Source organism: Sprattus sprattus (genome assembly GCF_963457725.1).
Source record: "Sprattus sprattus genome assembly, chromosome: 2".
In the NCBI taxonomy this organism is placed as follows: Eukaryota; Metazoa; Chordata; class Actinopteri; order Clupeiformes; family Clupeidae; genus Sprattus; species Sprattus sprattus.
Window position 1 is genome coordinate 25,418,886 of NC_137921.1, and position 23,751 is coordinate 25,442,636.

Genomic DNA, 23,751 nt, shown 5'->3' on the forward strand with positions numbered 1-23,751 from the left:
ACAGACCCCCTGCCGTTACTATCCCCTGTATGACCATCGAAATCAGAGAAGGTTACTTGCGGTCAGAGGAATCAACCGCTGTTTAGGTGTCAGTTAGCGATTTTTCATTCATGAATACTTACCTAACTCTCCCTTCCCGACCACATCTGGCCAATTATTCAAGTGAGGACATTAAAAAAATCACTTAAAGGTAAACTAACGAGTAATGTAGAGATAAGACGTTAGAAATGTATTTAATTTTAGCCCAACGATGTTAACCATGTGGTTTTCGTGTTCGCCATCGATTTAAAATGGCAAATAAATCTAAGTGTCTTGGCTGTGTTAGAAATGGTTTGACTTTACGCTTTTTGGGTTTTTTCAAACTACTTATTTTAGACAAACTCTTGAAGTATGTTACCATGGCAGAACCACCGGATTAAATAAAAAGATCGCAAAAAATCATTGATAGTTACCGGGAGAGATGGCCATGCCTCCGTTCTTTTCAGACATCTCCCCACAATGCTTTCTGCAGTGTGCAATGTCATTATTGACATCAGTCACCAAGGAGCAACAGGTAACGAATACAGTAAGATGCATATTATCAGAAAATCATAGGCCTATCTGTCAAGTTCATGCTAGAGGTCCGCGGCAGCCTTCTACGTACAGTGTCCACACATGCTTACGCACAGCTGTTGTCATGTCACAGTGTAAAAGGCTATATGTTTCTAATAATAATAATAGGCTAATGATAATAGCAGACATCCAAAGTCTCCCGGAAGTTCCGGGAGTCTCCCGCATATTGATAACCACTCCCTGATGCCCGATAATGACTTAAAATCTCCCGGAATCTAGAGCGAGCGACGTGCTCCAAACCGTGTTAGCATCTGTTTAGCGCGCGCACGACAGAGAGGGAGAGGGACCTGGAGACTGCGTGTGTGAGGCAGTGTGCGTGTGTGCCTCAGGAGCATCCTGATTGGCCTGTTTCGGTAAATCAACCAATCAATTTTCAGTGTGGGCGGCCTTTTATCTCTTTTCCCGAACCGAATTAATCAGTTCAGTGTATCTAGGAACAGGGGCACCATGGCACAGGGAGAGTGCCCTCAAAAAAGTTTCATTTCATGTGCATATTATTCATGCCGGCTAGTTGCCAGGGCTACATGAAAACAACAAGCTCCTTAAACTTTTTGTTTAAAGTTGCAATGGAATACAAATAAAAGCAGTTAACATAAATAGGATAGTATTAGCAGCATATAATAAATAGTAAAAGTAATCTACATATTTAAACATAATTAACAAAGAATTGCATAGGGCTATAGCCTATAGAATGATATTATGCTTTAATAACTTTTAGGGACCACAACAGTAATACGTAGGCCTAGGGGGGGAATACCTCCCTGAAATGACTTTGCAGGTTGGGATGTCTGTAATAGCCTAAAAAACTCTTCCACTGACTAGAATTTAATTAAATAATAAAGAAGCAAACACAGCGCCATCATTTGGTCTTAGCAGTTGTCTAGTCACATGTTATTGGGCTTGCATTCGAACATCAGACGTGGGGAGAAAAAAGAATGATGAATCATGACACTTGATAGGTAGGAGGTAGGGAAAAAATACAACATGACCATTGTGTGAGAAGTTCCTAAGGAGCCTAGAGTGAAATAACATCCCAGGCTACAAATTTGTTGTCACAGTTATCACTTATAACTGTTATCACAGTCTTTTTATTTTATTTCATTAGGCCTTCTAAAGTGGTTCAGAACTGCAGTATTTATTAGCTCAGAATGTTGTCGATTGGTTCAATCATGCAACAACAGCATTATAACTAATAAAATGAACGCCACAAAATCTTGCCGCTTCGCACCGCACCGGGGTGGTACTCAAACACATTTTCCAATGTTGGCAGGTCTGGCAAGTATGAAAGTGGAACCAATTAAAAACCAAAGCAAGTGTTTTTATTAGTAAAGGAAAATTGGTGGAAGATTCTATTCTATTTTATTTCAGATTTCCAGACCGGTAAACATAGTGGAAGATATCATGTGCTGGCGCATTGGCTACGATAACTTATTGATTGGTTGTCATCTTGTGCCCGCATGACGCCCCAAATTAATATAAACCTACACCCAGGGGCGGTTTCAGCAAATTGTAGGCCCTGGGCAAAGAACAATGTTGAGGCCCCCCAAAAAAGAAATCGTTTTAATGTTATGTGGAACTGACATTTATTGTGAGTATGACTTTAACAATTAGGTACCTTAGGTAATTTCTTCCTGAACTCATCCTCCCCTTTCCTCTTTTTTATCTCACTGCCACTTAAAAAATGTTCACGCTTAACTTTGCAACCACACACGAAAAATTCACCACACGAAAAATTGTCCGTGACAGAAAAGTCACGTGACCTGGAATAATTTGTTCCATGATGGAATTAAGATACATTTTAGGCTGATACTAAAAATAAAATAATCGTTTTTCATGCTTATTATGAATTGTCATTATTTTGCAAGTGATTTATTTTAATTAGCAAAAAAATTCAAAATCGGAAATACGATGAGGCCCCCCTGGTGGCCGAGGCCCTGGGCACCTGCCCGGTTTGCCCGTTCGTCCGCACCGCCTCTGCCTACACCTGCGTCATGATCTTTCTCTTTTTCATTCTCTCCTGGCGTAAAACAGTTTTTTCTGATAGACTACAGCAGCTTAACTTTGGGCTAAGCGTTCAGCTTCCCCATCTAGCTGTAGTCTAAATCAACGTGATTGGATTGTTCAGCATTTGGATTTAGGACCTTGTTGTCCGGTGAGTAAACACATTTTCCAGCGAGTACCTACTGGCTTCCAGGGTTCCCTTGCTCATTTCATTGCTCTATTCTCAATGAACACCCTCGGTTTCCAGGGTTCCTTCGTTTGGTGAAAATAGTAGCCTAACTTTGCAGCCAGGACTTGGAGTCCGATAAGTAAACTATTATTCCAGCGAATACCTATTGGATTCCAGGGATCCCTCGCTCTGAATCATTGCTCTATTGCCGATGAACCTCGTTGGTGAAAAAAGTGGCCTAACTTCCCAGCTGCACGTGAGGTTAGGGTTATGTTGTTGCTAGCAAGTAGCCTAGGCTACCCTGTTGATTCACTCTCAATTTAAGACATACCAAAAGTGCCGGCTCTGTGTCATTATTCAGCGCTCTTTGGAACACTGCAAAATGGAGCATTCTGCTTATTGCACACAATGCATTGCTGGGATGGACATGTTAGATGGGCATGAATGCTGTCCTTCGTGTTTGGGCATGGAGCATCTCGAAATGGCGCTATCTAACCCCTGCCCTGAATGTAACATTATCCCGCTTAAGCAACGTCAACTCGGCTAGTCAAGTACCTATCCAAATGCATCAGAGGTTTTGACAAGAGCTACAGGTAAGTTGCGTGGTACTAAACGTAATCATTCTGTGGACAAGGAGCATTAAAAATCAAAGCACAGATCTCCATTAACTAAGCCAGCAAAGCAAATGGATGAACTTACTACAACTGATCAAAAACTGCAAGCGCTTCTGGCAGATCCTGCCAGAACAGTTGTTGAGGAGGACTACACAGATCAGGCAGAAGGTGTAGCACAACTTTATGCTCACACTCTCACCTTGCCTGATAATTCACTTGACACTCAGCCAGAGGTTCCGCTAGAGATAAATGTTGCCGGTCAAAATGACCGGCAGAGTTTTCATTTGCCGGACATTTTAATGATAAGCCGGCCAAATATCTATTTCTATTTCTAAATTAGCCTATTGAAGAAAACTGACGGCATGCGTAGCTTAAATAATAACATAATCAGGTAGTTTAGAATGCAACAAGTTTACAATGGAAAAAAACATTAATGTCTGATGTGCGTCAATAAGTGGCCTTTAATCGCAACCTGCTGTTGCGTTAAATTGAGCGCCGCAACATGGTCATTGCGCTGACTATGTTCAATGAGAGCATAGATTCTAAAATGATTCGACCCTCTTGTGAATCCGTTGCGTCGTCCTGCCTTTTCGCAGTGCTAACAGAACATTTTACTGTGACTATCAATTACCTCGCACCAGAACTTGTCACTCCCGACATAAACGCCCGACATTTCGCCTTTTTCTCTGGTGAAGCTGTTCGAACATCTAGGGCTTCAGGTATTAAGTGTTTGGAAAGTTCACTTTCTACATGAACTAGTTCAGTTCATAATTCCAAATTTTGAACTAAGTTCACAGCTCCAAAAAAATTACTTGTTCAGTTTGATTTTTCAATATGCTGCGAGCTATAATTTTTCAAAATCTCTATCTGTCTGCAATACCGTTCTCGGCTCCACGCGCGCGCTCACGCACGGGCATAGACAGTATAATGAAATGAAAGGTTCATCCTCCCAGACGGTTCATCCTCATCAGTTACGTTTGGCCTCTGATTAAAGCTTTATAAGGCTAGTCTGCTTGGCCATGTTTGATCGTTCTCACTTCGTTCGCTCCTTGTTTGTTACCGACGGTTTGCGCTTTATTTAAAATGCAGCATATGTGTGTTGTTTAATAACTTTCTAACGGCAGATAGCCTGTTCCTTTAAAACACAATAAGGGCAGTGCACGTTTGCTTTATAGGCCTAAATATTAGGATTGTTGTCAAATTCAGATTGTGTTTGCGGGACAGGATTTTTAAGAAATTCCAATCAGACAATTTGACCGGTGAGCTCTAATATTTTCGGACATTTCAATTTTTTTCCGGACAAAGACCGGCAATTACCGGACAACGGAAACGCTGTACTCAGCCACAATTCACGGATGCTATGTCAGTGGCAGCTACATTCTATCTTTGTCAGCCTCCAATGGGTCCGGCATTAACACCATCACACCGGTCCTCATTGCACTCAACTAGTGGGGCACTGGGAGCAGAGTCTCTTCTGTAGCTTTGTCACCCATGACAACATCAACATGGCACTTGCAAAGCTAAAGCTCTAGGCCAAGATGTGCGATGCCCGTATAAAGAATGAAGGCTAACGCTGGTCAAGACCTACAACACGGTTGCTAGATTGGGACGTGTTGGCAGCACAATGGGACATTTGCTGTTGGCCATACATTCCACCTTGGACTCAGCCCCTCAAGATAAATTGCTATGTCTGGTCTGCTTGACCCAAGCCCTCGGTGCAATAGCTAGCGACTGCGGGAGAGCACTGGGTCTCCTCGTCCATGCAAGATGACTGGTGTGGCTAGTGTGTCGTAACAACCTGCGTCAGCTAATGCTGCTACCTGTCCATCTGTTGTGGCCAGCCGCGCAAGAAGCTTTGGAGAGAAGGATGCTCGTAACCGAATCATGCTCACAACATGTTGATCAGCGCCAAGCCTTTAGAGAGCCACAGCCAGGCATACCTGCACCCCACCATGTCTCTGCAATGAAGCGAGCACTGATGCACACACGTTGCATTTATTCCAGTGGCCAGCACCACAGGACCACTCCATTGCCACCCTGAACTACTGTGAGTGCACACTCTTTTCCACTGCCTGTGAGGCAGCCTCCATTTCAGCCCCCCAGGGCCAACGAATCAGCAGGCGGGCGCCTTACCGATTGGGGGTCGACGGCAACTTGCTTTTTAGCACTCCAGCTATGAATAGATGAAGACCTCCAAAGTCCTTGGTCGATCGGTCGATTGGCAAAAATGACCTTGGAGAAAGATCATGACGTAGGTTTAGGTTTATATACATTTGGGGCATTTTGAAAAAGGCCCAAGTCGGACATCCCACATTGTGGGAGGTAGGCTGAATTGGTGGTGAAGAGGGAAACCACATGGCGCAGGAGATAATGGCTTTCGGAGAAAAATAGCTATCTATAACAGGGTAAGTAGAAACCCCAAAACATACAAAAATGAACAAACCTCAGGAAGACTAGGCCTTGCAAATTTCTCTTATTTCTACCCTTTTTTTCTCTCCAGTATTTCATTTATTTATTCTCTAACTTGAACAGACATTGAGCACAGTATTCATTACTGATAAATGCTGTTATGAGTACCGTAATTTCCGGACTATTGAGTGCACCTAAATATAAGCCGCACCCACTGAATTCTTTAAAAATATTTATTTTGAACATAAATAAGCCACACTTGTTTATAAGCCGCAGCTGCCTACCGGTACATTGAAAACTTTTACTAATATTATACAAATATATAGCTTATTAGTATTATTATTGTGCAAAAGTGAACAATCAAGGATGAGCGAACACGCAGAAATTGATGTTGCTTAAGAGCAGGATAATGACGAATTGGTTAAAAAGGGGGCACCTCTGTCGTTTGGAACTGGTTTGGGTTCAAAATATCCGATCTCTACCATAAAAGAATAAAAGACACTTGTGTCGCCGTATTGTTTTAGCCAAAGGTGTAAGCACCAGCAACATGTAAAATCACCATTCAATTGGCAGCTCGCACATTGTCTCCTGTCAATCATATTTCATATTATCTATTTTCACACACATAAGTAAGGTACATACAGTACAGTTGGCAGCTGCTAGCTTGTGATGAACTCGTGTTAATATGTGTGAATATGAACTCTTCATACGAATATGCACAGGCACCCTGACACACCGGTCACACCTATGCGTTAACACTTTGAATGGGGATCCGTTCAGTTTGGCAAAAGGATGACGACACCCTATTCAAAGTGAATGGGGATCCGTTAACCCTGACGCATCAACGCATTCCAACGCATAGGTAGGAGTGGGCGATATACCGGTTTGATAGTAATACCGCGATTTTGCCACGCCATGATATGGATTTTGCAATATCGTGGATATCGCGATGTATTCATAATTCATAAATTCGAATTTGGCATTAATATTTTTTTTTTGGAGTGAAAGTACTAAGAAGATACATCTTTTTGTATTTAAATCTAAGCTTTATTGGTTCTTACGAATAAAAGAATGTATGTTAATATGTGGACCTATTTTTTCAGCGCACGTCGCTTGCACTTGATGCGCGCATGTAGTGGTAAAGAAGCGTGCAGGCAGCTGCAGTTATGAGGCAGGTTTACTTTTGAGGAAAACATTAACAATCCAGGATGAGTGAAAACCCAAAAATTGATGTTGATCAAGAGCAGGAGGATGAATTGGTGTTAATATACAGGTGTCAATATGAACTCTTTCATACAAAGTTGCACAGGCACCCTGAGGGCTTTTCCCATTATAATTGACCCTTCCGCAAACTCCGCCCCCCTTAGCAACGTTTGGTATATCAGTCAAGCAATCACGTTTCCCAGGTTCTCAGCATTGGTATGAATGGGGTGGCAACATGTTTTCAACCGTGTCAATTTCAGCTCTACCCAAAGAAATCATAAGCATTTTTTGGAAAAACAGCGAGATCTCAGATCGAAGCAGGCAAAAGGGTCTGCAATATGCTAATATAGGCTACAACCACGACATTACATGCCGTGTTTGTAGACAGACAAATGCTAAGGCTAATAGGTTCATTCCAGCTATGTTTATTTGTTCTATTATCTACACAGTCGCCGCTACGCAAACATGTAAGGTGGTAAAACTGAATCGTATTTTAAGCAAGGGTTTTCTCACGTTTTCGATGCAGTGGGCAGATTTTAGCGACATAGCTTCTTGGAACAAAGTAGGTGCTTCTGTTTAAGTTGCTGACATTCAGCTGATGGGGGGGGGGGGGGGGGGGGTCGTCTACATTGTTTGATCCACAGCAGGCATTTCTCTCTCTGGGTCTTGGGTTTCGGGAAGGGATAAAATGTTACCCCTCCCTCCAGCCTTTTTGGATATCGACTGTCAGAATTACACACTCCATAAGCACAACGTTTCATTTTCTGTTCTCGAGCAGACGTCTCTCTCATTGACTTCCATTCATCAAAATGGCTCGCTTGACTCAGGTCCCGAGCTTAGTAACCGTTGCTATGCTATGATTGATCAGTTACCGTTTTGGTCAGTGGTCGCGGAAGGGTCAATTGAGTTAAATCGAGTGAACTATATCATCAGCTAGATAACTAGCGATCATTTCATGCAAATGTAACTCTTCCATTGAAATCGTTTATGCTAAGGTTATTAAACGCTTCCTTAGCTAGCACAGCAATTCGATAACCAGTAACAACCAGGAAACACAACGTTAGCTGCCAAGTTTAATTTCTCAAAATCAGCTCACCATCTCCGTTTTGGGTTCAAAGTGATTACAACCACTTGTGTGATGGCTTCACATACAGTAGATATAAACAATCCTAAGAGAAATAATGGGAAATCGATAGAGCAAGGGCTCACTCTGATATTAATGTAATGTTAGTGAATATTGGTCATGCTAATATTTAGTCTCCGCTCTTCATCCAAAGCCAAATCTATTCATGAGGTTCCAACATTTTTCAAAAGCAATTTGGCTTTAAACATGACAAGTCGATCGCGTTATTTTCTGTCCCGTCGTTTGAAGCGTACCTTTTAGCTCCGGTATTGGTATGCCATTATTTAACATTTTACATATTGATTGACATTCCAGTTTAAGGCTCTCGCACGGCCCCTTCATGTAGACATACGTACTGTCTAAATGAAGGTTCTACACATACGTGAAATACATTACCTATTCTATGGATAGAAAGGACATATAATACAAGTGTCCACAAATACTACAGTGGTGACAAACTATGAGAAAGCAAAAGGCGTGCGCTCAACCCAGTTAGTAAGGGATTGCACAATGTGAGATGAGGCACTGCTCGTTGCTGCCTCACCTCGCATATCTCCCCTCTGTTTGAACAATAAATGCACAAATTCAGCAATTTCTGATTATAAAATTGCTTGAAATGATTGGAATCACACAGAAATCTCAGTTGTAGCACATATCAGTAGATAAATATTTATTTTATTTGATCATTATTCGATTTTTACTTTTCATGATGACATATTTTGTCTTAACTTGACATTAAGCTAATAATGGCTATTAAAATGTGATTAAGATTATTTTTACCCTCATATATCGTGATATCATATCGATATCGTCTGAACAGTGGAAAATATCGTGATATGAATTTTAGCTCATATCGCCCACCCCTACGCATAGGTGTGACCGGTGTGTGAGGGCAAAGTTACTGTTTGCCTCCCCTCAGGCATTAAGCTTGTAAAAGTGGGAAAAATCCATAAATAAGCCACGTCATTGTATAAGCAGCGAGGTTCAACGCGTGGGGAAAAAAGTAGCGGCTTATAGTCCGGAAATTACGGTCTATGATTTAGCTTAACAGCCTGGTCTATGTGCCAGTCTCTTGCTCTCCAGCCTGTCCAACAATGAGGTGCACCATTTAATAGGACAGCCCATTAAGCTAAATTGGTCCAATTAGTACTAATAGGACCCATCCAATGTGGGGGAACCTGGACCCAGCCATTCTAGTGGGCAGTGGCGGGTTTAGGCACGGGCGGCACTTTCTCAAGTCACGTGGGGGGCGGCACAACCAAAATAAATAAATAATAATAATCTGGGCCGCGAAGCGGTTTTTATTATCTATCATATCTCTGTGTGCCTATAATTCCTGCATGTTTTTTGTTTTTTTGAATTGTGTGAAATTATACAAATAGGTAATACTGAACGATTATGTGTCACCAAGGGCAAGGTGAATTGGTTTAGTCTTAACTTCTATACGAGTGAGAGTGTTGGGGGATGGGGAATTTGTTGATTGTCGAATGAAAAATAAGCACAGAGATGGATAGGAAAAGGCGCCCAATTTCGAAAAAGAAAAGAAGAAGAGGAGAAACGAGCAAAACATAAAGGTATGGCACTATGTTCTCTCTGGTTGATTACGGTATCCATGTCATGATGAAGGGCTAATGTTAATTGGTGGTATAAAGGCATTTTTATACTTCTACGATTCTCTCCGATTTGGTCGTAGAGGGACACTTTGGCACGCCTTGGCACGCCTTGGTAACACCTTCACCCAGGTGTTGCCGCCCATCCGACACGTCGGAGAGCCGTCGGAGAGCTGGTCGGAGACAAACGCTTTTTTCTAACTTTTCTTAAAGAGACGGAGAGAGTCGGAGACCCCCTTGGCTGCGATTGGCCAGTTTACGACATCATTTCCAAACAACATCATTTCCGGAATCACACATGTCAGGACCTCACATTTCCTGTTTTCTGTCAAAATGTTTTAGTACGACTTTGGTAAACTACAAAGCTGCACAGCATGCAGCATTAGGCTACCGTATTTTATATAAACCCTCGAAAAGTACATTTCTCCCGACCACTGTTGGTCTCTTGGCTGGTGGCTCGGTGTTGAAAGTGCCTTCTCCAACCAGCTTCAACTGACATCTAACGTAATTTGCTACGGAGTAATGCTGGCAGCATAATTACTTTGCATCTATTAAATAGGAAATGTATTTCATGTATGTGTAGAACCTATTTAGAATGACTGACTTTACATAAAACGGCAGTGAAAGACATTTGAGTCAAACATTACTTTTGCCTCAATGAGGGTGGCGTGTGAGAGCATAATCGGCACGACAACGTTGTACTTATTAGCAGCACACTTTTGAGAGTTATTGTGAATACGCTAACGCTTGATTTAGCGGAAAATCTAGTAAACGTACGTACCACCTGTCTCCTGTTCTGTTGTTGTTGTAGTTGTCGCTCAAATCGCTACAAGCACGTCCTCTGCTTATAACTCAAACTAGTCCAGCAGCTCCACCATCAACCATTGTCTGTTAGTTGTTAGTTCTCTTGTTGTGTGTCTGATATAACTATAACACTGCATGTGGATTGGTATGAAGACTGCAGTGGGTTTAATTTTCTGCCCCTTACTTCATAGTTCTACGGGTATTTCTGTTCGAAGTGTGCATGCTTTGTTTTATAGTGACGTTTCACGCTAACACTTTTGACAAGGGCAACCGTCTCGTTGCAGATTAAACACATCGGTTTTGTCCTGCCCACAAGCAGCACAAATGCATAGCCTACTTGTCAGTCCACTCTGTCTTAAATTCGAGAGTTTTGGAATCAACTTTTCGTGTGTGAGAGCCTGGCAGATGATCATTAGTAAGTGTGCTAATGTATGTGTTTTTCCAACATATTCATGGTTGAAATCGCAGTCCCACAACTGTATGTTGAGGTATGCATGTTCTTGCTGTGTGTCTGATATAACTATAACACTGCATGATGTATGATGTATGATGAATACCGTGGGTTTATTTTTCTGGCCCTGTCCTCAGAGTTTGGGGGGTAATTTTGTTCGAAGTGTGCATGCTTTGTTTCATAGTGACACATTCACGTTACCACTTTTTGACAAGGGCAACCGTCTCGTGGCCAATGAGTGCATTGTCATAGCGTTGTAGTTATTCAAAGGTTACCCAGCGATCATTGCAGTATGAATGTGACAAAAATACCAAAGAAAATAAGAACGTATTAATTTTATTGGATCGTTTTATAATAGTTTCTGTATTGTATGTAAGATAAGCATATCGTTTTGTTATAAATCGCAATGTTTTTCACAAAAAAATGACCACCACGATGGAGATACATTTGCCTACTCAAGTGAATATATAGCATTAGACATGTTAGTATTGACTGCGCTACATGTCTCCAAGGCCCATGTGACTGCACCTGCCCGACAGGTCTTGAAGCAGCATCCGTGTCATGTCAGTGACAGTTGGGAGGAAAAACAATCAATGACTTCCAATAAAGAGGTTATGTGGTAGCTACGGGCTCGACAAACAGTAGTTACCCCACCCAGCGGTCTGGCGTTGAATAGGTTGAATAGGCTTTAGGACGCATAGCCGTCGGAGTAGTATGTAAGCCCGACCAGTACGTTCAATTTTTTCTGAATCAACCGCCTGCCCCCGCCCGCCCATTTTTTTTTCGAGGACGGAGAGGGATGCAGAAGTATAAATTAGGCTTAACTCTTACATTTGTTAGCTTGCTATTCTGCTGCCTATGATTATAACAATAATTCGGGTTTAACTCAACAAACACGAGATCTAATTTCACGATAAGATTGTGCTTTGCAACAAAATAGTTACACGTTCAGTTATTATTTATTTCCATCATTTAGGTTGACGTTGGACCGTGTAATTAGCCAACGGAATGTTCATATCTTCTGTATCTTCTGTTTCAAAGACCGAACATTTGCCATTTGCTACAACTCTATTTTGTGACAAAGTATAGTTTACCAGTCATAAGTTGAGGTGTGGCATGCATAGAATTCTAGGCAATAACCAAGCAGCTAATTGTTCCTCCCTGAATGATAGGTTAATATAGCGTCTAATAGCATGTAGGCAGTTAGGGCATGTTTATTCCCACTGATTCCCTTAAGGGTGTTATTTAAAGTTCTCTAAAAGGATGTGTGCAGTTTCTCTTTCATTTATTTAGTTGTAATTTTTTTAAAAAAATTATATATATATATATATATATATATATATATATATATAAATAATAATTGGGGGGGGGGGCGTTCGGAGGGGGTCTCGCCCGGGGCGTATTTCCATGTAGAACCGCCACTGCTAGTGGGGGAGTCCAGTCCTATTTCCCTTCTTGGTCCACAGTGAGAAGGGGGAGGAAGTTCACCTTCTCAGAGGCAGCATGGGGTCACAAGATGACAATCAATCACTGAGTTCTCGTAGACAATGCGCAAGCGCATGATATCTTTATCTATGTTTATTGCCTCTGGCAGTCTCTCACCATTCATAAAACCATGGTTTCATTCGTAACCAACGTTTTTTATTGACAGTGAGGTGATCCCTTCTATTGTGGAGGTGAAGAGTTTAGGCTGGTGGTGCTTTTCCACATTGAGTGACCGAGGGCAGGTTTCAGAGCTAAAACAATTCATTGTTAAGGCTATAGGCCTAAGTACAATTAAAGAACTTCTTGCCTGGTAAACTGAAACTGGTGCTTGTATGGTATAGTATACAACTTGCAAATCTGTAAGCACTTCAGACACTGTAAATTTGTCAAGAAGTTAATATAGCCTGTCACATCAGCCATCTCATGTTTCCTAGAAAACACATACCTTGTGTTTCCCATTGTGCTGTAGATTATTCCTTGATCCTATGAAGAGGATCAGCTGGAGAGAGTTGGAGAGGGATATAGATGTTAACTCCATTAATTGGTGGAGCTACTTATGATATCCTCCCAACTCTGCAGCACCTCAGTTAGTAGGTGAAGACAGAATCTGTAAGGTTACAGGGTTGGCAGGCACACATAATACCAGTGGAAATAAGTGATCAAGGCTTTGTACCTATATCAACCACAACACTTCTGTCGGATTTTGGAAACCTGAACAAACACTAAGAAATGTGACATCTTGTTGAGGTGTATCTGTTGTTATCTCTGGTAGTGGCATGTCCTAACCCATTGTGAGTATAGAAGGGGGTTGGTCTGGGACGCCACACAACACTTTTGAGCCTTCTTGAGGTATTGTGGGCCTAATTCAACGCAACATTAATGAAGGAAGGTGCCTACTTGTTTCCGTACCAGAGTACAGTGATGATTTGAATCAGTGGCTAGTCACAGCCATTATTACCCTTTCCTCCAAGCTATGACAGCTTCCAGCTCTGCCGAAGCGGTGGTAAATGTTTTTATGCCAGCTGCCTTACAAACTCTGGGTTGCATTTGTGGCAATAAAGATCATCCCCATGGGCTCGTTGGGGTTCCAAAAGAACAAAAATGTATTAAACTGAAACATGTAGGGCACGTGTAGGTGTTACATTGCATAAAAATGCTTTGACATAAACATTTTATGTTGCCATTGTTAGTAATTGTCATGAAAGCTACCACAATATCTCATATAAACTAACAACTACCCTTTTACATTCAAATGTATGGAGGTGTATGACTCATTGACATTTCTGTCTTTAGATAGGCAGTAAATCAGGCCATTTGTCATTTGTATTGACTACCTATGATATCATATGATCACTACCATGGCTTGTTCATGACCGTCATGACAGTCAAGATTTAATCAATTAATGTCATTCAACACACTGACCCAGAAATATGAGGTTGGGAGATAACAGTTTCTTCAATATCAACAGCTAAAGCATAAAATTAAAGATAAAACTAGACTAATCAACAACACATTACAACCTTCTGAAAAATCTCACGAAAATGAATAACTTCAAAAAATGTACCTCCCAACTATATACAATAAATACAAACCTAAAAACAACAATAACACTCCCAACAACCAAGTGGGAAAATGACTTGGCCTTCACTCCCAACCCCGATTATTGGGAACAAATCTGCAAAAAACACATTTTCCATGACCACTGACACAAACCTACAGCTTATACAATATAAAGTCATTCATAGATCTCACATCACCCAAAGTTAAATTTTCAAAATGGGCTTAAACAACACAGGTATTTGCCCACAATGCACTTTGGGTAGCACAGACGATTATCTACACGCCATGTGGCTCTGTCAACCAGTCTACTCTTCTTGGATCACGGTCACTGAAGCACTCTCTACCATCCTGAACTTCAGAATCCCATCAACCCCAACACTCTGTCTCCTTGGTGACATCTTCATAGTCCATCCCGCAAAAATTCAAGAACCCCTTGCTCATCTCTTTAACTGTCGCTAAGAAAGTAGTCCTCCAAAACTGGAAGTCAAAGATATCTTGCCACATCAACCACTGGAAAAATCTAATCACCCAATACATTTCAATAGAAAAACACAACGCACATAGAGGGAGGCAAATGCCAGCCTTTCGAATACCTGGTCACCATTTATATCATTTCTAAATTAAACGAAAACATCACCAAAACCTAACCATAAGCCACATATACTGTATGAACAGACACCACTTTTCAATGTTCTATAACTCCCCACCGCCCCCCCCCCCCCCCCCCCCCCCTCCTGCATAACCATTGTACACATAGGCACTCACTAGCAACATTCAAGCGTACCAACACCCAAGCATACCATGTTACAAAAACATTCTCAACATTCTTCCATGACCACCCAATATAAAACAGAGACCATTCTTTTCAATAACTAATACATCCCCTGTGTTTAACTGTCCAGTCCTGTCTTGTCTGTTCTGTTTTCGTCCCACCTTGCTCCCTGCCAACCTGCCTGTTTATCTGTCCCTCCGTCTAAACTCTTGTTCGTCTGTCACCTTGTCGCGTCTCATGTGTTTAATGTTACACTTTAAATGTGGTACTATAGGGATTCAGGGTCACACTAAAAATGGTTACGGTAGGACAACATGTTAATATGAAGTGAATGTAAATTCTGATTATATTGTACTGCATTGGATTTTTTTTATGCTTTATTAAAAATAAAGTATTATAATAATAATAAAAAAAAAACAGTCAAGATTTAAAAAGTATTGTCATGGCTTATTGAAGCGTGAAGGTTTACAAGTGATACAACTTTTTTTTTTGCTGCTGTGAAACATATCTTTTCACACGATAAGATTACAAAATAAACTTAATCATAGCGTAAAAGTTGTATTAAGTAAAAGTACAGAATAACAATCAGTGGTGCATTAAGTGGACTAAGGACTCACTACTACAGAAAACAAGTTTATGAAGGATTATCCTCTACATGCTTGCTGTGTTGCTCACTTTGTGTTTTATCATAAATGCTAGATTGAACCGAATTTCATTTTGGTCACAGGTTTATACGTACATGCACACATAAATTATTTTTTGTAATTTCAAAACCGTACAGGCATTCCTTAAATCATGTGCATTAAAATTAAAATATTTCTATCCAGACATGCTGATATGAGGCTTAACATTAGGTATTATTCCTGTCTTTAAGTCTCTTTGGATATAAGCATCTCAAACCTTACCTCACCTTTACAATAGAGTTATTACTGCCCTCTACTGTCCATTAAGATGCTACTATTACTGCGACCGACAGCGTTTCTGTGTGCATGACAAAGTATGCTATACTGTGCCCAGGCATTTTTTCAGCCATGATCAAATATTTTCATATCAGAAAACACTGACATGTTGTACCATTAAGGTACAATAAGTGAACAGTTAATTGCTACAGATCTTAATAGTTAACAATAATCATAAACAAGATAAAAGCATTTATTGTTAGAGATATATTCCTACATTAATGCAGATGCAGGTGTGTCTTTGGGGATTCCTTCCCTGATCTGAAAAAGGGCCCAGGTTGAAAAATCCTGAAGGTTCCCATTAACTTTATACTATAGTCTCTTCTCCCAGCTTTTTCAGTGGAAACTGCCTTCATTTAAGACATTTGAACAGCAGACAGAAACACAATAGAAGGAATATATTGGAAACATTTTACCTTAAAACAATGATGCGACATCATACTCATATTTACTCATACTCAAAACTCAGAACTTATTATTTTTGCTTCAAGGTTAAAGATACATTGGAGCAAATATCACCAATCGATGAATGATGACTCTTCTTTGAGCAATGCACACTGCTTCCAATGACATGACACACGGGTAAACAAATGCAAGCATATTCTATCATGCTGTTACAGCAGAAATTGTAGCAGTAAGTGCCAAAACATTAAGGGGTGATTCAACATAAACAGATACCAAAAATAATGTCTTTGTAGTACAAGGTATGTTAATACAAGTCGAATGCACTATTGTGCATTTTCATGAAGATCTAATTTTAACCAGTGGGATATTCTTGATCAAGATTTGCTCCATAGATAGGTGACATTATTCCATCTATTATCTCCATAAAACTGCGAAGTAACTATCCACGAAGTTTAAAGTATTAAACTGCTAGGTATTAACAGAATAATCTGAAAAGGCAGACTGGTTCGATGTCGTAGGGATGTTGTAGCCCCCTGTATAAACTAAAATAAGAAAAAAAGATTGATGATCATCACTTTTATCAACTCCCAGGATGATATTTACATGACAAAATCAAACTGTGTATACTAATCCTTCTTATAATAATGGTTTAATTGATTAATAATAATAATGATAAGCAATAAAAGGGAATCTCTTACTTTGCCTTCTAATCCTTTGAAAGATGCCCAAACCATTAGAAGATGACACTCCTCCACTTGTACTCTATAACAGACAGAATGTTTAACAAATAGACATTGTTTCAAATCAAAGAACCTTCTCCAGTAACAGATACATCACAGAACAATTCCATTATGAGCCTTTAGGGCACAATGTAATGAAGCATGACTCTACCACAATTCATTTTTATTTGCTTATTTTGGTGTGGTTCAGAATATCTTTTTGAAAAACACTCAGTATGCTACTGTGATTAGAAGACGTATTTACTCATTGGTGAGTTATAGTGGATTTTTATGTTTACATATTTTTATTTATGTTTATGTTAGCCTGCTATAACCAGACCCAAATTCACTTTGTGAATAGGAAGGGTCTGGCCACGCTCCACTGGGGAATTCTTCCAGTCATTCCATCCTAATGACTTCATAGGCATAGACTTCAGGTTCATTTTGAAACCACTGGACCAGCCTTTAACAAATCTACATAGACCACCGTGGGATTAATTTACTTCCCACTTCACCACTAACAGTTCAAACTGATATATTTGCCTTTTCCCAAATCCTGTTGGCAGTAAATAAACAATATCTTTGCCCTTAATGAATACATTTATATTATTCTTGCTCCAGCTTCAATTATTCTATGTTTGTAAGCATTGCTACTACTGTTTGTATCGTTTCATGTAGCTCTTGCACTGCTGCCATTGCTGGAACTACATTTAGAGACAAACGCTACATTTCAACATCATCACACTAAGCAACCCCAACTGGTCACTGATTGGAGGCCACTCAGAATGGCCCTGTTCCCTCTTGCAAACAGAGTGTCCAGACTATACTCACACCGAAAAGAAAACTGAGCTGTGTGCAATAGGCAGGTGGAGCCAGGCTATGTTTATGAAGCCAAGTGGAAAATCTATGTAACATGTTGATCATAAAATATTTATTTAAGTTCTGTATCACTTGTGTGCTTACTCTTGTTTGTCCAGATCCGGAGCTTGAGATCAGTGTTGTTCTGGCCAGAGCAGTTCGAATCTAGACATAGAAGAGGACAACATGTCAATTATTTTGCATATCTGTGGTCTTACAAGTCCAGATTCCTTTAGAAAAAAAACTGAAGACACTTCATGGATGTGTGCTTAGCTTATTAAACCTGTTCAGCTGTCATACAAAGATGTACAGTAGGTGTTAATAAAGATTTAGTTCATTATCTGACTGTTATTTTATGTTGCCCGTTGCAGTCAGAATTAATTTGTTTCTGAACAAACAGGCAAACAAACAAAAACACATACAGAGCTGATGAATTCGAAGAGGAAGATTTGACTGACTTTAGTGACAATACATACCTTACTATCCAAGAGGGTCCCAAACACCAAAATGAAGAAACCCTTTTGAAGAGAAATATGCATGAAATAATTTATACAACACATATAATGTACATAACACAATTAAAAGTGCATTCAGTTGATATCATTTATGGTAATCCAAATACATACCTGCAAAGAATTTAGGACTGCAAAAACAACATGGAGTCCAACACTATCTGGAGCAATCAAGATGCCAATGCCAAATCCCCAGGTAAGGCCAAACAGTGGAGTTAATACGGCCACACATTTTGCAATGACCTTAAGGTTGTGTTTTTCATCATTTTGCACAGTGTCTCCCACTCCTCTTTTAAGCAGTTTTACCAGGACAACGACCATGACACAAAAGTTGATGGCCACAATGACCAAGACAGGGATTACAAAGGCCAACAGGGCCTTAGTCTCAGTCCAGTTAAGCCAGCACGTATTATTTGAGTTGATATAGCCATCGCTTCCAGCTGTCGATGCCACAGTTACCACTGATATAATGAGAGGGCCACCGTAGCCAATAAAGAAGCCAATTAGCATCATGGCCAACCTGGATATGTGCGAGAAGACCCACAAAATGCGGTACAAGAGCAGTAGGGCTGATATCAGCATCCAAAAGAACATTGCCAGATAAAAGAAGTGGGCAAAAAACGTAGCTGCAGTGCAGGGCCCCAAGGCTGCTCCATTTTCATCCGATACAGCTGCTCCTACGATGAACCAGATGTCAGCAATCAAAAGGGACACAGCAATGTTAACAATGCAGACGTGTCGCATGTAGGCTGTGTCATTCGTTGTCATGGCACGCCAAACTATGATCTCAATTATAAGGCAGATGACCAAGCTGCCCATTGATATTCCAACTCCAATATATGTTATGTATGCCAGGGCATCTTTGATTTCCTCTGGAATATACGGTGACATGAGAATGGAAAAGGAAGTTGTGTGATTGCACTCGCATGTGACTGTGAAATTTCCATCCAACTTCGTCTCACACCCAAATGAATCCCATCCACCAGTTTCGTTGAAAAGATCAAAGTTCCAAAAGACACAAAGAGGGTTGGCCAATTCAGTATTGTTTTTCTCAAAGGTCAGAGATATGTTGTCAAGGCGTTGACTTGTATTGACCAAAATAACGTTGCCATTTAGGGTATTGTCTATGGAGTTATGTAAAGTTCTGACTGGGATTACATTATTAAGGGAAAAAAATACAATGACTGTGACTGAGGTGTTCCTCCCAGATAGCTCTGTTGCAGGGATTTCAATTTCAGATGAGTTTATCACGAGCAAATTATTGGCTTCAGTCACTACAGATTTGTTCAAAGAAAGGGTTTCTGTCACAATCTGATATGTGTCGTCATTTGCGAGTGCACCTGCCATTTTTTCCACGGCAAGCAACAAGTTGGAGCTGGCACTTTTACGAGTTTCATTGGTATCACCATTTAAGTAATTCCAGACAGCATTTGCACCCGGGGACACAAGGACATCCACAGTTTGAAGGAAATTCTGTTAAAATACAATTGACAAAAAGGAATGGGTTAGAAAAGGTTTTTGTTGGTAAATGCCACCAAACCAGATCAATTTAACTTTCAAAACATCTTTTTGTTGGCAGTTTTTTGTAAAACCAACTAGTTTCACATTTTAGAACACCATACCTCCATCACCTCCTGGTCCACTTCGATTGTACTGGAGGCTGTTGCAATATTGTCAAGTATGGTCACAACAGATGTGACAGTTGCTTGTGAAGAAACAACATCATTCTGCTGTGTGGCATTACTGAGCAGCTCAACAAAATCAGGAACATCCCCTCCAGTTATGCCCTATTGGGGAAAATATTCCAAATATTTATGTTGCTTGAAATGTAGGGTATTAGAAACATTCACAGCATGCAACTAAAATCAGGAATGCGATCAATTAATCAAATACAAATTGAATGGAAAGTCATAGAATTTTGTTACTTGCCATTATTCGCGATTTTATGATATCATAAGACTTGTATTGTCAAAATCACCGCAACTTTAAAGGCAATTAATGAGAATTCCAGCAGCAAAATCACTTTTGGCCACAACTATCACAACAAACTCTTGCAAGATCCTGGTAGGATCAAAAAAAATTGCAATTCCCGGAAGAAATTGAAACTCACACTCAAAATCACATTAATACCACAACACACCATTGCAGGATCCTGAAGGGACTGTACTTAAAATAACAAAAAATCCTCAATAGTTCAACAGAACATTACCTGAGATTGATCTTCCAGGTTTTTGATGACTTCTAGGACACAGTTGTCTTGCCGAGGAACCCATTCACCTTCTGCACACTTATACTGTTGTTGACCAACATTCCCTTCATCACAGGCAACTGTTACGATATCTTCTTCTTTTCCAACTCCAAACTCATCGTCCTCACAAGATGTTTCTGCAGAAATCGAAGTTCACATAGTTAAATTTAGGACACACTTCTATGTGTTATGTTACTTATGTTGAGGCTAACAAAGTCACCAAGGAATAGAAATATGAGAATAAGGCAACTTGCAGCATTGTGTATGCTATGCTTTATCTGCTATGGGCTGGTTGTGGATATGACTCTACTCGAACTTGAGACTTGAATCTGGGCTGAACCCTCCAACAATACTCAGACTGACAACGGCTGTATGGTTGCAGCTTTGACAATATTACGTTCATCAAAGTTTTCAAATGTTTCTCATTTTGGTTCAAGTTTAAGCAAACAACATGCTGTCTGTTGTAGGAAAAAGCCACATAATTCTGCATCATACAGAACAGTTTATACTCCACTAATAAATGTATTGTATTATATCTACTGCACTGTGTGGTTAAGAAGCTAACTTGAAAGTGAGCTCTTAGTATTGATAAGCACATATTTTGAGCTGAACTGACAAAGCAAAACTGACAAACAAATAAATGAAAAACTAAACAAATGAGGAAATGTACCTTCATTTCGTGTTCCAACAATCAATGTAATGTTTTTTCGTCTGTTTTTGAGTTGGTCCTTTTCAGTGTCAAGTTGGCATGAAAATGTCAATGTATTGCCGCACTCTTCAGTTTTCGTGGGATATGTTACTTCAACACAATACCTTTTGTTTTCTGAGGTAACTTCAAATGTAGAGAAAAAAGGAAACAAAATGATCACTTAACTTACTAAACTGTCACATTACATCTATGACCATACACAGAAAAAAAAAAAAAAGTGCTGAATTCACAAAATATTTTACAAAAGTGTGCTAAATTTGTTCTGCAAAATAAACTACTGAAGCCAGCAATGAATAATAAACACATTTTACAAAATGTAAAAACTCGCAAACCCAACCCCCTAATGCAAAAGATGCAGTTGAAATAACTGAGATATTCTTTAAGGTCAAGACAATCACTTAAAATAGAAAGCAGTAAAACTGAATTTTTGAAACTTTGAAAAGATAACATAAGAAATGTATATTATAACAAGATGGTGTGATATTTAGAAGTGGGACAAATCTAGATGAAGATATTTCTGCTTGTGAGACTACACTCAATACAATGACACCAAGTATAGATACTTCAAACATTGGACCATTCAAAACTAATTTGTTTACATAACTATTCTGCCTTTTCTAAACATCACTACGCTCTGCCTCTCTCATGCCACCCTGTGGTCATGAGCCACAATTGTACCTAGCATTCCATCCAAATTAGCATTTCTATAGTTACTGGATGGGACAAGAGCGCACTTTTCATTGTTTGTGTTCTGTGAAAATAAAATGCTGTTTTTAAAAAGGGTGCATTATCATATGCCTGACGATTGTTTTTGTCTTTTATAGAAAACATTTTCTTCCTGATATTATGATATATCGTACATCTCTTTGTGTTATATTGAGTATTGCAGAATCGCCTGCAATTGTTGTTGTGACATTTCATATCATGAGCTAACCTATTGTTAACTGTGATTTGTGAGGAATAATGTAGCTATTGGTCATTATCAAAAACAAAATCCTGACAGGAGGAACAAGACCCCTTAAATGATTTTGTTGCCGTTTTATTGCTTCCATTGAGAAAAATCTACACGTAAATAAAACTTTGAAGGGTCAGGTGTTGTGGTGCAATGTATTACTTGTTAACTTCAAGTTACAATGAATTTTCATTGTGAAAAAGGGACTCCTGGCAGAATGATATGAAAGTTTGAATTAGAAGCACAAAAGCCGTTCCCAATGGCAGCGGTTATACTTTTTTTTTGCAGCAGTCATTTTGAAGAAATATCAGATCTCCGTACGTTGGGTTTCAATCAATGGAACATTCTGCAGCATACTTAAGAGCCGTATAATAAACAGCCAACTTGGCTGGCATTCTACACAGATTGAACACCAGCTTTGTACTTACTCATAGGGGTCGTATCTCCAACATCAATCAGTTTGACTTTGTATGGGTCCCTCACACAGCAACTCACAACAACAGGATCCTCTGCTTCACAAATAACAGATTTTGTAAGAAAATTTGGTTGAATCTCAGGGTTTTGTTTGATTGTTACAGTGCTCCAATACAAGAGCGTTGGTGCTGAGGGTCTGGCATATCTGCAGCCGTAAAGACCTGCAGGAACAAAGCAGAGAAGCACCATAGATGTCCAGTTAAGTCCAGCACAGCCATGAACAATTTTCCATGCATTTTACTCTACTGCACTTCTCCTCATATAGACAGGAGGAAAACAAAACATTCAGTATAATTTCTGATTTACCCTGGTCACTAAGGGCAACTCCTGTAACGGTGAGAGTCTTAGGTGAAATCTGATATTTTTTTGAGTTTGTGAGTGTTTTTCCTTTGAACCTCCATTCTGGTTCACTAGCTGGGTCACTTGATTCAGGGAGGCATTTAAATGCCATATTAACATCTCCAGAGTGGGGGTCTTCCGTTTCAAGAAGTTTTCTTTCAACTTTGTGGAGAGAAATGACAATGTTTCTTAATTAACTGAGCTTCATTGATATGGCACAATTTTAATTAAATGTAAATCATTTCATGAGTTTATTGTGGATGGACTCTTACCACTTTCAGAAAGAAAGTTTTCAGCAACAGTAAGACCTGCCTTTTGGAGTTCTTTAGCCAGATCTTCACGCTGTGAATTGATCTGAGTCCAGTCGATGTCACCATGAATCATGGTTAAATCAGCAATTACACTACCTTGCCTGCAAAAAAATATTGATAAAAAAAAACATGTTTTAAAATACAATGTTATGATTTTTCTGAAGCTCTTGGTGAGCCCAAAAACATGTTTGATAAAACACTCCATAACACACAGTTTACAACAAATGAGAACAGAATAACAAGAGGAATGGTTATGGTGCATAAAATACATTGGATTTATGGAGACACTCACAAGTGCATCATCATTCGCAAATGTAATAGCCTACCTCAGGACACATTACATGAAATTGGCTTTGACAGCCTTAATGAAGATGTTGTGAGAACTACACACTAAATGGTGTTGGTAACAGCTGACGGAAATGAAAATGTTTAATTCTTCACAAACGTCTTG

At 39.8% G+C, this 23,751-nt stretch overlaps 1 protein-coding gene across 1 annotated transcript; it reads right to left on the reverse strand.

Moving 5' to 3' along the window:
• Nucleotides 1-16,911: 16,911 nt before the first annotated feature.
• Nucleotides 16,912-23,373, reverse strand: LOC308381814 (adhesion G-protein coupled receptor F1-like; the record flags this gene model as incomplete). Its single annotated transcript, XM_080859414.1, has 8 exons — nucleotides 16,912-16,940; nucleotides 17,861-17,920; nucleotides 18,237-18,273; nucleotides 18,382-19,391; nucleotides 19,608-19,740; nucleotides 19,890-20,054; nucleotides 20,477-20,652; nucleotides 23,262-23,373. The coding sequence occupies 8 exons, from the start codon at nucleotides 23,371-23,373 to the stop codon at nucleotides 16,912-16,914; spliced, it is 1,722 nt and encodes a 573-aa protein (XP_080715540.1).
• Between the last annotated feature and the right edge of the window lie 378 nt (nucleotides 23,374-23,751).